The following is a 13,346-nucleotide window of genomic DNA, read 5'->3' as shown; positions in this document are numbered from 1 at the left end:
ATTTTTTCTTAATTTGCCTTACCTTTTCTTTTGTTTTTGTTAATATCTATCTACCTGGTGATGTAGGGACTGATGTTGTTGCTATGTATATGTCTGAATATAAGGAACATAGTTTAGACCTTTTTAAGTAATATAAATAATTCATTTTCTGAAGCAGAAAGTGAATTAATTTTGAGTTTTAAAAGAATGCTAACAATCTTTAGAATACAGTAAAATACATTAACATGAACTATTTGAGTCGCTATTTCTTTTTTAAAAAATGACTTTTCTGACCGGAATTGTGCCATGAATGCTCTCCATATGTGGAATTTTGGGAAGTGTTCTTGGAAAGTGTGTTGTATCAGCGTGCATTGTTGACTGGGATGCACTCTCTTCTCTGTTTCTTTTTCAGCCGTGCTCACTCTCCTGCCTTAGGAGTGCACTCTTTTTCAGGGGTGCAGAGGTTCAACCTCTCAAGCCATAATCAATCTCCAAAGAGACACAGTATTTCTCATTCTCCAAATAGTAATTCTAATGGCTCCTTTTTTGCACCAGAAACAGAGCCAATTGTTCCTGAACTTTGCATTGACCATTTATGGACAGAAACGATTACTAACATAAGGTTTGGAGTATATATTTTTATATTGAAAGAAAAATGTTGCTAACAGTCTTAGAAAATACTTGGTATTTTGCTTAAAGCTTCCTAATTTGTTATTAGCACTTATAAAAATAAATAGAAATATATATTTAGGCCACCTCAGTTTCAGTAGAGGATATTAATGTTATAAAAATGGTCATAAAAATATTCTTGTGTCATTTGCTATTTCTTCCTTAACTTAGTAGTAATAGTCTCTCAGATTTGAAGTGTTTGATGTTTTGGGGGAAACAACTAATTTCTGTGGATTAAGCAACTTGGGTTATATAGCAGTTTTCTTAAGTTTTATCTTTATGTTAGTTGAGTCAGCTGTTCTTTTTGGGGAACACAACTCAGACCTCTGTTCTGTGTGACTTTTCTGCATTTATGTTCTCTTTAATTATTCACTCATTAATTCAGCCAATTCTAGTGTGTGCGCTGTGGGTTAACAGGCAGATTGGTCATTGTCCCTGTCCTCAAAAAGATCCAGCTGAAGGATGGTGGCACAAGGAGGCAGTGCCTCTTCTGCTGGTAGGCCTTTGGAAAGATGAACAGGTATTTGCCGGGCGGGAAAGTGGAGAGGGGCGTAGGAGGCAGGGGCATGAGAACAGAAGTTCAGAAGTGTGAGTGCGTGGTATCTTCAGGGATTTACAGATACTCTCACCTTGCTTGTTCCAGGAGGGAGGAAAAGGGCTAAGAAAAGAGGAGGCTTGAGAGAGAGATTCCCTTTAGGGTTGTTCTATTTGAGAGCTGGAAGAAGGTGCTTTATATCTGGGTTGTAAACTTAGAGGAAAGAGCAGAACAATAAATGTGGGACTTGTCCGCTTATAATTGGTGATCGAGGCAAGAGAGGTGCATTGGAATTTAAGGAGTGTGTAGAGGTTGGGTTTCGGGGTTCCTAGGGGCCCTGTGAGTGAGCTTGTGGTTGCAGGGGTTCTGGTAACCCTCTGGAATCGTGAACAGCCATTCTGTGTATGCGTAGTGTCTAGGCCTTTTCCTAAGGAGAGGATTTAACAATCATAAGATTCTCCAAGGGATTTATGACCTCCAAACAGTTAAAACCCCATGCAATAGAGTCAGAAGAGGGCTAGGGACTGAAGTCTTAGAAACTTAAGATTTTGAGGGTGAAAAGAAAAAAGGGACAAAGCTGCTGCAGAAAGACAAAGCAAGAAGTCAGGTGGGAGAAGCAGCAGGAAATGTGGAACACAACAGAGAGCCTTTAGAAAAGAAAGCGCCAATATTGCCAGGTGCTCGTGAGGTGTGGCACTAAGAGATGAGCTCAGAGAGGAATTACCTGGATGGCAGTGAGTTAACTGGTGACCTCGGCCAGAGCACCTGGTAGTGGGGGGTGTGTGGAGTAGAATGGGGTGGAAGAAGCAAATGGGGACTGAGGAAGAGAAGACAGACATCTTAAGGTGTTTGCCTTTGAATGGGGATGAGGATACAAAACTAGCTAGAGGAAGTCTCAGGGTCAAGGGAGAGTTTTGTTTTTGCTTAATTATATTAAAGAAAATGTCTTCATGACTGAGTACCTCATTGTGTATCTCTAAAAAGTAAGGTTGTTTTCTTACCTAACCATAGTACCATTTTTACACCCATTCAGTTTACAGTAAATGTTTTATATCATCTAACATACAGTCCATCTTCATATTTCAAGACTTTTATCTATATGTGAGAGAGTAGGCCACAAGAACTACACCCAAAGCAGAGAAAGCATTGAAAATACAGGGGAGAGGATCAGAAACCAGAAGGGAGCCCAAGTTGAGGGATTAGCCTCGGAGAGAAAGAAGGTGATGGTTATCAGGCAGATCGGGCAGGAGGTTGGGCTCCAGCTTATAGCCTCATTTTCTCTGTGAAACAGAAGGCAAATGCATGTTCTTGGATGGGATAGGTAGCTGGAGGAAAGTAAGATGTGAACACAGTGTTGAGGGAGCTTCTCTGTTTTTGTTCCTCATATACAAAATAAAAACTTCTTACATTTAAAAATCATTTATCTTTAATACCTTATTGGTAAGTTGAATATATTACCGATCTTTATTTTGTAGAATTATGGCCTTCATACCACTCTAGAAAGAAATCTTTGGAAATAGAGGTATGGTTTAAAAGAGAGGGATGAAGTGGAACCTAATCTGAGAGAAAGAGAGAGAGAGGGAGCACACACAAGTCTGACCCCTTAGACCCTTTAAGGATAGAAATTCAAGTTTGTATTACTTTAGCAATAGGAACTTGCGTAGGAGGGAATTAAAAAGGTCCATTGATAATGATTAAGTTTATTGTAGTTTTTCCCAAGAAAGCTGTGAAATGGACTCAGAGTCAAAGAGCTGAAAGGAATCTTAGAGATTATGAAGGTCAAATCTTAGAAGTGTTTTTGGGTCTTCAAGATTATTGCTTGGCCCAAGTAATTTTTAGATTTCCTGCAGAATATTTTCAAAGACTTTTTATAGTTACTATGGTAGATTTTTGAACCACTGCTGACAGTTACTTTATTAATGTATCTGTTGCAGAGAGAAAAATTCACAGGCCTCAAAAGTGTTTATTACATCTGACCTATGTGGGCAAAAGTTCTTGTGCTTTTTAGTAGAATCCCAGCTCCAGTTACGGTAAGTGCAGATGTGTAAATAAACTGAGGACTGCTTTTTTTTTGTTTAATTAGCTTTATTGAAATAATGTACATACCATAAAATTGACATGTTTTAAGTGTACAATAAGTGATTTTTAGTAAATTTACAGAGCTTTGCAATCATCACCACCACCCAGTTTTAAAACATTTCTATCACCTTAAAAAAATCCCTTGTGCTTCATTTGCAGTCAATCTCTGGCCCCATTCCTAACCTCAGGCAACCGCTCTGTGGGATTTCTGCCTACAGAGAGTTGGCTTTTCTGCACATTTTATGGAATCATACAAAATGTAGTTTTTTGTTTCTAGCTTTGTTCACTTAGCATGTTTTTTAGGAGTCACCAGGGTGTGACATGTTGAGTATGTTATTCCTTTTGCTGTAGTAGTTCATTGTATAGATACATCACATTTTGTTTATCCAGTCATCTGTTGAACATTTGGTTTCTTTCCCCTTTTTGACCATTGTGAATCATGGCGCTCTGAACATTGGAGCAAAAGTCTTTGGACATCCGTGATTTCTTTTTTCTCTTGGATAGATACCTAGGAGTGGAATTGTTGGGTTGAATCTTCTTAGGTGAAATGTGCATTCAAATCTTTTGCCCTTTTATTTACCTTTTTATTTTGAAACAATTATAAATCACAGGAAGTTGCAAAATAGTAGAGGGGTCCTGTGTACCCTGCACTTTTTCCCCCAGAGTTAACATCTTCTATAACTATAGTACATTATCAAAACAAGCAAAGTGACATCAACATAATCCACAGACCTTATTCAGATTTCATCAGTTTTACGTGTACTCATTTGTGTGGGTGTACATGATTCCATGAAGTTTTTTCACATGTAGATTTATGCAAACACCACAATCAAGATATAGAACTTCATCACCTCAAAGATCTCCCTTATGCTGATCCTTTATAGTCACAAACGTCATACCGACCCAGCCCCATCCCTAATCCCTGGCCACCACTCATCTGTTCTCCATCTCCATAATTATGTCATTTGAAAATGTTATGTAAATGGCATCATACAGTATGCAACCTTATGAGACTGGCTTTTTCTGGTTAGCATAATACACTTTAGATTGGTACAGGTTGTGGCATGTATCAATAGTTTGTTTCTTTTTTTGTTTTTTGTTATTTAGCTGTGTAAAGTTTCAAGAGAGTAATGATAAAACCCAGCTCATCTTTGGCTCTGTCACTAACATACAGGCAAAGGATGCAGCGCCAGTGGAGGTAAAATGCAGGCACATTTCTTGAGAAGTTGAAAATCGTTGTGCTTCATAATTTGCACAGATTGGAAGATAAAATTTTTGTCTTTTTTTAGAAGATAGACACCATGCTGGTCCTGGAAGGCAGTGGAAACTTGGTGCTGTACACAGGAGTGGTTCGGGTAAGTAATGAGTAGCATTTCATGCTTTTGTAGGACTACCTCCTTAATTATTTTTTAGTGTTACTTTAGTTTGATATTTACTATTTGTTGTGTCCTGTCTGCAAGATTTTGCAGATTTTTCTAAGAGTTAAAAATGAAGTCTCCAATTTAGGTTGGTTCTAATTTGGAAGTGTCGGACTCACTGTCATTATATAGATTGGCACTATGGACCTGGCACGGATGGGGAACTTTTAATGAGTATAAGTAGATTATTAAAAAACAAAAAAGTCAAACTGAAGTTTTATAAAGAGTGTAGGTTTGAAATTCACATATGGGTAGTTCTGTTAAGTCTTAAAGTTTTTGAAAAGTTTAATTATATTAATATTGGCTGTATTTTTTTTAACAGTTGTAAAATTTACATACAGAATAATGTAAATTTTACGAATTTAAATTATGAAATTTAAATACATATACACAGTTTATTCCTTTCCTGATTCTTTGGTGAGGGAGAGCAGTTGCTTGGGCCTATTTTTTGTCTGCTCCCGTAATGAGCTTGTGGTCTGCCCCAGCTTCTGTGCTCCCTAGAGGCCAGTCTGAGAATTCGAAGGTGCTACAGGCCAGTGTTGAGTTCTCACATCTTTTACTGTGTCATTGTTGGCAGTTTCGCGCGTGGGTCACTCAGAGGCCTGCGCAGGATTTCATACGCAGCTTTAGAAAATCCTTTTCTCTGTCTCCTTCCTCTCCATTCCTCCCCTCACTCCCTGGTTGGGACAGAGAGGGGTTACTGCCGTGTGATTGCAGGGTAGGTTATTGCAGTGCTCCACCTGCAGTTTCTGTGGGGAGGGGAAGGGGGGAGGTGTGCTGCCTGTTTATTATAGAGCAAGGATGAAAGCCAGGCTCCTCCCCCTTCACAGTTGCTGCACGTCAGGGGCGGGTGAGAGGGGCTACCTCCTGGCAGTGAAAGCTGGCCTCTGTCCGCAGTCTGCAGCTGCAGTGCCTGACGAGGAGGGGAGGAGTGCCACCTAGTTACTGCAGAGCAGGGCTGAAAGGTAGGCCTGGCCCAATCTCTGTGCTGGGGGAGGGTCGCCCCCTAGTCCTTGCAGGTAGAATGGTAGACAGGACTCTGCCCATAGTCTCCAGACTACAGCTCCTGATAGGAGGGGACTGAGGGCCATGGCTTTTTTCGTAGTGTTTGCCTGGAGTGGGGCAGGTATGGTGAAAATGTTTCAGTCCTACTTGGTCACTCTTTTTCTGACACTTTGGCTAGAAAGAGCAAGGTTTTCTTAAGGGGCCTCTTTTGGTCTGCGCCTGTGGGCGTTTCTGGGTTGCAGGCTCCTCAAGAGCTCAAGGCCCCGTTATGGAAGGAGTTAAAAAAGAAAAACAAACCTAGGGGCTGGCCCAGTGGTGTAGTGATTAAGTTTGCATGCTCTGCTTCAGCGGCCCAGGGTTCACGGGTTTGGATCCCAGGCATGGACCTAGCACTACTCATCAAGTCGTGCTGTGGCCGCATCCCACATAACATAGAGGGAGATTGGCACAGATGTTAGCTCAGGGGCATCTTCCTCCTAAAAAAACCCCAAAACCCCCCCAAAACCTAGAGAATTCATCATAGCTCATTCCTGGTTCTCAGGTCCCTAGCCAGTCAGTCTTCTTTTCCTCACCTTCTGTTGCATTATAAACTTCCTGCAATTTTTTTTTTTGTTGTAGTAGTTAGTGGGAAGAATAGCATGGAATGTGCTTACTCCATGTTTTCATTAACTGGATGTCTCTGGTAGCTTTTTAAAATCTTTATACTAGTTCCACTCTCATTTTGCTTTTTAATCCTAAGGATTTTATTTGGGTAACTTTTGTAATTATATTAGCTGTTTAGTAGTATATTGACATAAATATGTATATTGTTAAAATTTCACTTTGGTATTTAGTTGAGTATTTCCTTTAATCTTATCAAGAGTTTTCAGCCTGTATGGGGGCCGGCCTCGTGGCCAAGTGGTTAACTTTGCATGCTCCGCTTCCGAGGCCTGGGGTTTCGCCAGTTTAGATCCCGTGGGTGCAGACATGGCACCACAGACATTGTCAGCCCATGCTGAGGCAGCATCCCACATAGCATAACCAAAAGAACCTGCAACTAGAATATACAACTATGTAGTGGGGGGCTTTGGGGAGAAGAAGAAAAAAGAGAGTTTTTAGCCTGTATGGATGTGAATTTCTGTTGTGTTTTTCCTGAGAACCCTACGGATAGCTAAAATAAGGGGTGGTTAGCATGAGTTGTCAACTCATTATTTTAAAGTCAATGAAGAATTTACTTCATGTAAAGTTTTTTTGAGGAAGAAGTATTTGAGAGTTTATAATGGAAGACAGATCGTAAGCTAGAGCACAGTTTGAGTTAGGTTGGATTTAATTTCTTGAGCATCGCTCAGTGTCATTTTTTTAGCCCCTGAGAAGTAATTGGTGTTCTTTCTCTCTGTCTGGAGAATTAGTTGACAAGATTGCTGCTTATAGTGTCTGAAAGTTTAGTCCCTGCTGTCTTTACCGCTAATAAGGTAGAAAAATGCACATAGTATATGGGATTTTGTATAATGTGTGAACTCTATTAATATTCCTCACCCTTTCCTGTGGGGGAGAAAAAAAGGTCCTCAGCAATGAAGAGAAAGAATCAGACCAAGAGAAATTATGCCAAGATATTTGTAGTTGGATGGTAGAATTCGGTACATTACTAAAGTTTTAATTCTCTTTATTTTTTAGTTTTGTTTGGTGAGCATAAAATTTGAAATATCAAAAGAAATATATGCTTACATGTCAAACATTTTATTTAAAGATATGATACATTAAAGCCAATATTTTTTCCATATCTTCTTATTGCTTAAAGGTGGGAAAGGTATTTATTCCTGGACTGCCGGCTCCTTCCCTGACAATGTCCAACACGATGCCTCGGCCCAGCACTCCACTTGACAGTGTCAGTACTCCTAAGCCTCTTAGTAAGCTACTTGGATCCTTGGATGAGGTGAGAAATGAATTAGATGTTGTCAAAAATTAATAGTGTTTTTTTTTTTTTTTAAAGATTTTATTTTTTCCTTTTTCTCCCCAAAGCCCCTCAGTACATAGTTGTGTATTCTTCGTTGTGGGTTCTTCTAGTTGTGGCATGTGGGACGCTGCCTCAGCGTGGTCTGATGAGCAGTGCCATGTCCGCGTCCAGGATTCGAACTAACGAAACACTGGGCCGCCTGCAGCGGAGCGCGCGAACTTAACCACTCGGCCACGGGGCCAGCCCCAAATTAATAGTGTTTTAAAGAAGTTTGGTCAAATAGTCTTTCCGTGGTTAACTTTTTTTTTTAAAGTGATAGAATTGGAAGTTTAGCGAATACTTGTACAATATAAAAGTTTTCAAACACAAATGATTCAGTAAACATACATTGACCTCCATTGTGATGTGTAAGGTACTTTTGAAAGTGCTACAGAGATGAAAATGATGAATGCTTTTCCATCTAGGGATCTCACAATTTACTTGGGTGGAAGAGATGTATTATCTGCATAAGAAATTATAATTTCAGGTAGACTGTTAACACTTATGAATGAGGAACAAAAAGTACCATAGGAGATTCACTGATAGGAAGATACATCCTGATGGGTTGATGTGGCCGAACCAAAGGCTTGTCTCTGAGAGATGTGTCTAACTTGGTTTGGACCTTGAGGATAAGTAGGATGTCTAGATGGAAAGGGGCGTTCGGGCAAAGAAGAATCCCAGGGGCACAGGCGTCGAGGCAGGGGAGTGCAGAGCAGTTTTAATGCGTATTTGTATCTCCATCTCCAGCCTACAAGTTAAGACTCGCAAGTCTGGAATGAATGAGTGCTTATAAAAGTACCAGTAGTCTGTTGGGTGAGGCAGGGCAGGGGACGGGATAATAACAATAACCTGTTCTTGAGTGTTTTCTGTGTGCTAGGCACTGTTCTTGGTGTTTTTTGTGTAGTAGCTCATTTAATCCCTTAGGACAGCTTTATTGGGAAGTTATTGATACCTGTTTTACAAATGAGTACATAGAGTTAGAAAGAGGTTCCTTGTCTAAAGTCATATAGCTAACAAGTGATAGGGCTGGGATTTACACTCTTACTAATGTACTCTTAAAGGAAGAAAGGAGGAATAGGTGGTTTTTAGTCAGAATGCATTCACCAGAGCATTACAGATTTTTGAGGACGGAGTTATGAGTGTTAGGATCTGTGTTTTAGGTGAGTTTATCTTGGTATTGAAGGTAGAGAGACCAGTTAGATTCCAAGGGTTGTGTGTGTTAATTTAAGGTGTGCAAAGAGGGTCTGAGTTACGGCAGGATATTGGAAAGGAGGGGAGTGACCTGAAAGGCCTGGAGAGATGGAAATGACGGGCTTCGTCAGCTGATTGGTTTTGTGCTGTGCTGGAGAGAGGTGTTGGGAAACGAGGCTCCGAGTTCTCTGAGCAATCTGGCTGGATGCCCATGCTTACTGAGTTAGCAGCCTGCAGAAAAGCCGTCTGGATTTGAGAGACATCTGAGTGCAGATGTTTAGGCGCAGTACAAAGTGAAGGTTGGTACTGGCAATTGTATTGGCTATTGTCCAGGCTCTGATTTTATTTTTTAAATGTGTGCAGTGTGAACTCTTTCCTTTTAAGCCAGGACATTTGCGGAACTTCCACATGGGGAGCTGGTGAAGTGTCAGAGAGTTTTATCTAATTTGGACGAATTTTCTTATACTGTAAAATCGTTCCCAACTTTCTTAGAATCCATTAGCCCAGGAATGGTTAGTGTCTTTACGGTAGCCCTGAGATCACAAGGAAACCATAGGCTAACACATTGGCTGATGGCGTTCCCGCTTCTCTGGTAGATTGTGCAACTAGACACAGATTTAGTGCCAGTGGAGCTCAGGGTCTTTTTAGCAGCTTTGGAGTAGAAGCCAGAATATAATAAACACATCTTAGCTTCATTAGCTCTCAGTGTTGACAAGATATTCACTTAGAGATGTTCTATAAACTGAATTAAAGGAATACAGAAAGGGTCTGTGGTCATGACTGGATCTAAAATTGGAAGCATCTGTTTGTAATTACTAACTAAGATCATTTAAAATTTTTGTTTGCATATCTACAATTGTGCAAATAAATGTCGTTCTTGTATTTTCAGAATAAACATTTGCCTCCAGGGGAGCTACACTAAGTACCTGTCTCATTTCTTTGCTTTCTCATTGCTCTCCTTTTTCTCTGGGGTTTTAAATGCTCAGGTCATATCTGCCGTGGCTGCTTCAGATTACAGCTTATGTCCCAGCCCTGTGAGACTGCCGACAGTGTTGCTGCCTCTTCTTCCTCTTAGCCATGCCGTCCTTACGCGCTCTCCGTCTACCCATATTGTCCCCCTGCAACTTCCACCAAATATTGCAAATACCCAGAGTGGGAAAAGCAGTGTAAGAATTTCGGGCCACCTCCCTGTGGTTCCCTTCTTTCTCTCCTAAGTCTTGGCCCCTCAAGTCCAGGTTGTCTCCACAGCTCTCCAGTGTTATTGATCAGATCTTTTGCTACTTGATCTACTTTTCCTAGTTGCTTTTGGTGAGGACCTTGGTCTGCTACAAGGTACTCCATCATACCTAGGCAGAATGATTTTAAATCATATACAATTGTTAGTTGGACCATATCCAAAAAAAATTGTTTCTTTATCCTTAATTTCTCAAAAAATACTTCATATATGTTGTATTTATGACTTTTTACAGGTGGTTCTATTATCTCCTGTTCCAGAACTAAGGGATTCTTCAAAACTTCATGATTGTCTCTATAACGAGGATTGTACTTTCCAACAGCTTGGAACTTATATTCATTCTATAAGAGACCCTGTCCATAACAGAGTAACTCTAGTAAGTATATTTATTTTTAAAAGATTAGGTAGCTTTCCAAGAAAATGGCTGTCATTTCAAATTTGTCAGAGTGTAGAATTTTGTCTAAAAAATGGAAACAGCATTTCTCATGATTTTTAAAATCTATTGTGTCTTTTTTTTTGCACTGTTTTACTTTAATTTTGCTTAACTTTTCTAAAGTTTCTATGGTATTAAAAATTATTGAGGGGCCGGCCCAGTGGTGCAGCGTTTAGGTGTACATGTTTTGCTTCGGCGGCCTGGCGTTTGCTGGTTTGGATCCCGAGTGCAGACATGGCACTGCTTGGCACGCCATGCTGTGGTAGGTGTCCCCCATGTAGAGTGGAGGAAGATGGGCATGGATGTTAGCTCAGGGCCAGCCTTCCCCAGGAAAAAGGAGGATTGGCAGCAGTTAGCTCAGGGCTAATCTTCCTTTAAAAAAAAAAAAATTTAAAATAAATCTTGTTTAATCAGTTGAATTTTATATTGACATGAATTTTGTGTTTTCATTAAAAGTTAATCTTCTTTTGGTGATGGTGACTCTTAGTGTCTGTGTAAAAATTAGACAATGAAAACAAGAATTTTTGGAAATGTTTTTCAAATAAGCACATTGACAGTTTCTGAAATTTGGTAGTATTCAGTTCTGTTCGAAAAATCTTGTTTTTCATTTATTTTATTCAGTTTTGCTTTGATAGACCAACAGTCTTATAAAGCATTGGCTATTTTTAAAACATTCAGAGACTTAGAATGCACAAATTCTATTTACTTGCTCTTATTTGTTTCCATTCTTTTTACTAGGAACTGAGTAATGGCTCCATGGTTAGGATTACTATTCCTGAAATTGCCACCTCTGAATTAGGTACGATTGAGGGTCAGACCTCACTTCCATGTATTCTCAGTTTGACTGATAAGATTTGGAGTAATTGCTGATTTACAATAATAATCGGAGTTTTCAAAATTCTGCTGTTTTTGAAGCCATGGGATCAAGTTTTTTACTTTGCAGAGAAGCTGGAAAGAGCTGGGGAGCACTTTGCGATGTCCATTCCATGTGTGCTCTAAGGCTGGGGTACACTTGAAGAATGTGCTAGTTCTGTTTTTCTGAGATTTTTTATGTTGACGAATGCCATGCAGTGAGATTACAATACATGGATATGTTTCTTGCAAGAAAATCTGAGAAGTAAATCTAAGCAACTAAATTTTTGGCATATTTGATAATTTTTAATCCTAAAATAAATCTCCTGTTAGATAAATTGAGAAATGAACATAGTTGTCTTAATTGAATAAAAATATTATAGTTGAAATACAATCAGGAGTATTCTAATAAAATGGGAGTCTGCTTGAATTATTATTGAAATGCAATTTGGAAAATAGTAGATGGAGAATATTTCTGAACAAAGAATAGTACAGAAAACTTTAGAATTGAAAGGATTTGCCAACAATTGTAAGTTAAAACAGTGCCTGTATGATATAAGAAAATTCATGACATTTATTAGTTTCAAAATCTAACTGCTAAAGCAAAGCATTGGTAGATTGTGTGATTTCTGGAGTTTGGTAAGTAGGCTGGAACGACTTTTTCATTTTAGGGAACATCTTTCACTGGTGTGGTAAAGGATATTCTGAGTGGTATAGAGATACCCTGCTTCTCTACAAGGTATTTAGCCAGTAATTGCAAGGCCATGTATCTAGAAGTATAACCCTAAACAAATATATGAAAACAAATAATGGATTAGATAAAATAAATAAAAACAAAATAAAATCATACTCTCTCACAGCCACATGGAAGTCACATAGTTCATGCACGTAAGTTTCTGCATATGAAGTGTTCCTCAGCCCCTCAGGCAGTAGCTAGTTTACATTTACTTTGGATTCAGCCACGACAAACTTGGTTATTTGGTTTTCTAACGTTTATTCCGTTTGATTCCAACCTTTGCTGTATGCGCGCACACAACAAATTGATGAGAAAAAGGATATGCTGCTGAGGAGGGGCCTGGTAGCAATGACAGTGGGAAGGGAAGAAAAGAATCTTCTAAAGAGAAGATAGGAGAATACAAAAACTTTGCTGTTTGGGGCCATTTACTACTGAAAGCAGACCCAGGCCTCTTCACAGCAGTAGCCCTTGCCACCCTAAGGGGGTCACTGTATTACAGTGTAGCACTGTAAATTATTAATGACACTGAATCATTAAGAAAGGTGTAAATTACATGATATCGACTGATTTAAGACAGCATGTAAAACATTTTAGAAACTGCTGTCAGAAATAATTAAAAGTTATGATGCTTTGGTTAACGGGAGTGTTCACTCACTTAGAATATCTTTTAATGCTAGTTAAGCTTTGCTATTTGTGGTTGTATATACAGTTGTGTGTCGCATAACGTTTTGGTCAGTGACAGACTGCATACGATTAGTACCGTAAGATTAGTACCATATAGCCTGTGTGTGTAGTAGGCTATACCATCTGGATTTGTGTAAATACATTCTGTGATGGTCACACAATGATGAAATTACCTAACGATGCATTTCTCAGAACATAGCCCCATCGTTGAGTGATGCATGACTGTGTTGAATATTATATATTTATTACTGAAGTATTTAAGCAATATTTCATATGAATTTATTCATGTAGAAATGTATTTTTGATAGAATGACTTTTAATGTCGAAACTAGGACATTTTTGAGAGTGAAATAAGGAGCTGTTAATAATTGTGGGGGCAGTAAATGTAAATCAGTTCTGTCTCAGGTAAACTGGACTATTTGCTACCTTATTTCTGATTCAAAATGAATGATCGACAGGCTGCCCTGAGACCTCTTGCAAGCCCTGTTGAGTTCAGTAGTTGGTTTAAGTTTCAAATGATTGGCTAGGTTATGTTTGCATCCTATTGGCACTTCTCTTT

General features: G+C 39.2%; 1 protein-coding gene across 4 annotated transcripts in view; it reads left to right on the top strand.

The window, feature by feature from the left end:
* ANAPC1 (anaphase promoting complex subunit 1) overlaps positions 1-13,346 on the top strand; it is a 109,926-nt gene that overhangs the window by 13,499 nt on the left and 83,081 nt on the right. For all 4 annotated transcript variants that reach the window (XM_001494798.6, XM_014731030.3, XM_070235135.1 and 1 more), the window contains 7 exons: positions 392-601; positions 3,118-3,213; positions 4,370-4,460; positions 4,552-4,617; positions 7,463-7,597; positions 10,318-10,458; positions 11,254-11,314. In XM_001494798.6, coding sequence (XP_001494848.1) covers positions 392-601; positions 3,118-3,213; positions 4,370-4,460; positions 4,552-4,617; positions 7,463-7,597; positions 10,318-10,458; positions 11,254-11,314 — 800 coding nt within the window. The remainder of the gene's footprint in view (positions 1-391; positions 602-3,117; positions 3,214-4,369; positions 4,461-4,551; positions 4,618-7,462; positions 7,598-10,317; positions 10,459-11,253; positions 11,315-13,346) is intronic.

The sequence above is a fragment of the Equus caballus genome, chromosome 15, assembly GCF_041296265.1.
Source record: "Equus caballus isolate H_3958 breed thoroughbred chromosome 15, TB-T2T, whole genome shotgun sequence".
NCBI lineage: Eukaryota > Metazoa > Chordata > Mammalia > Perissodactyla > Equidae > Equus > Equus caballus.
Note: the sequence above shows the minus strand (reverse complement) of the source record. Positions and strands in the feature narration are given on the sequence as shown.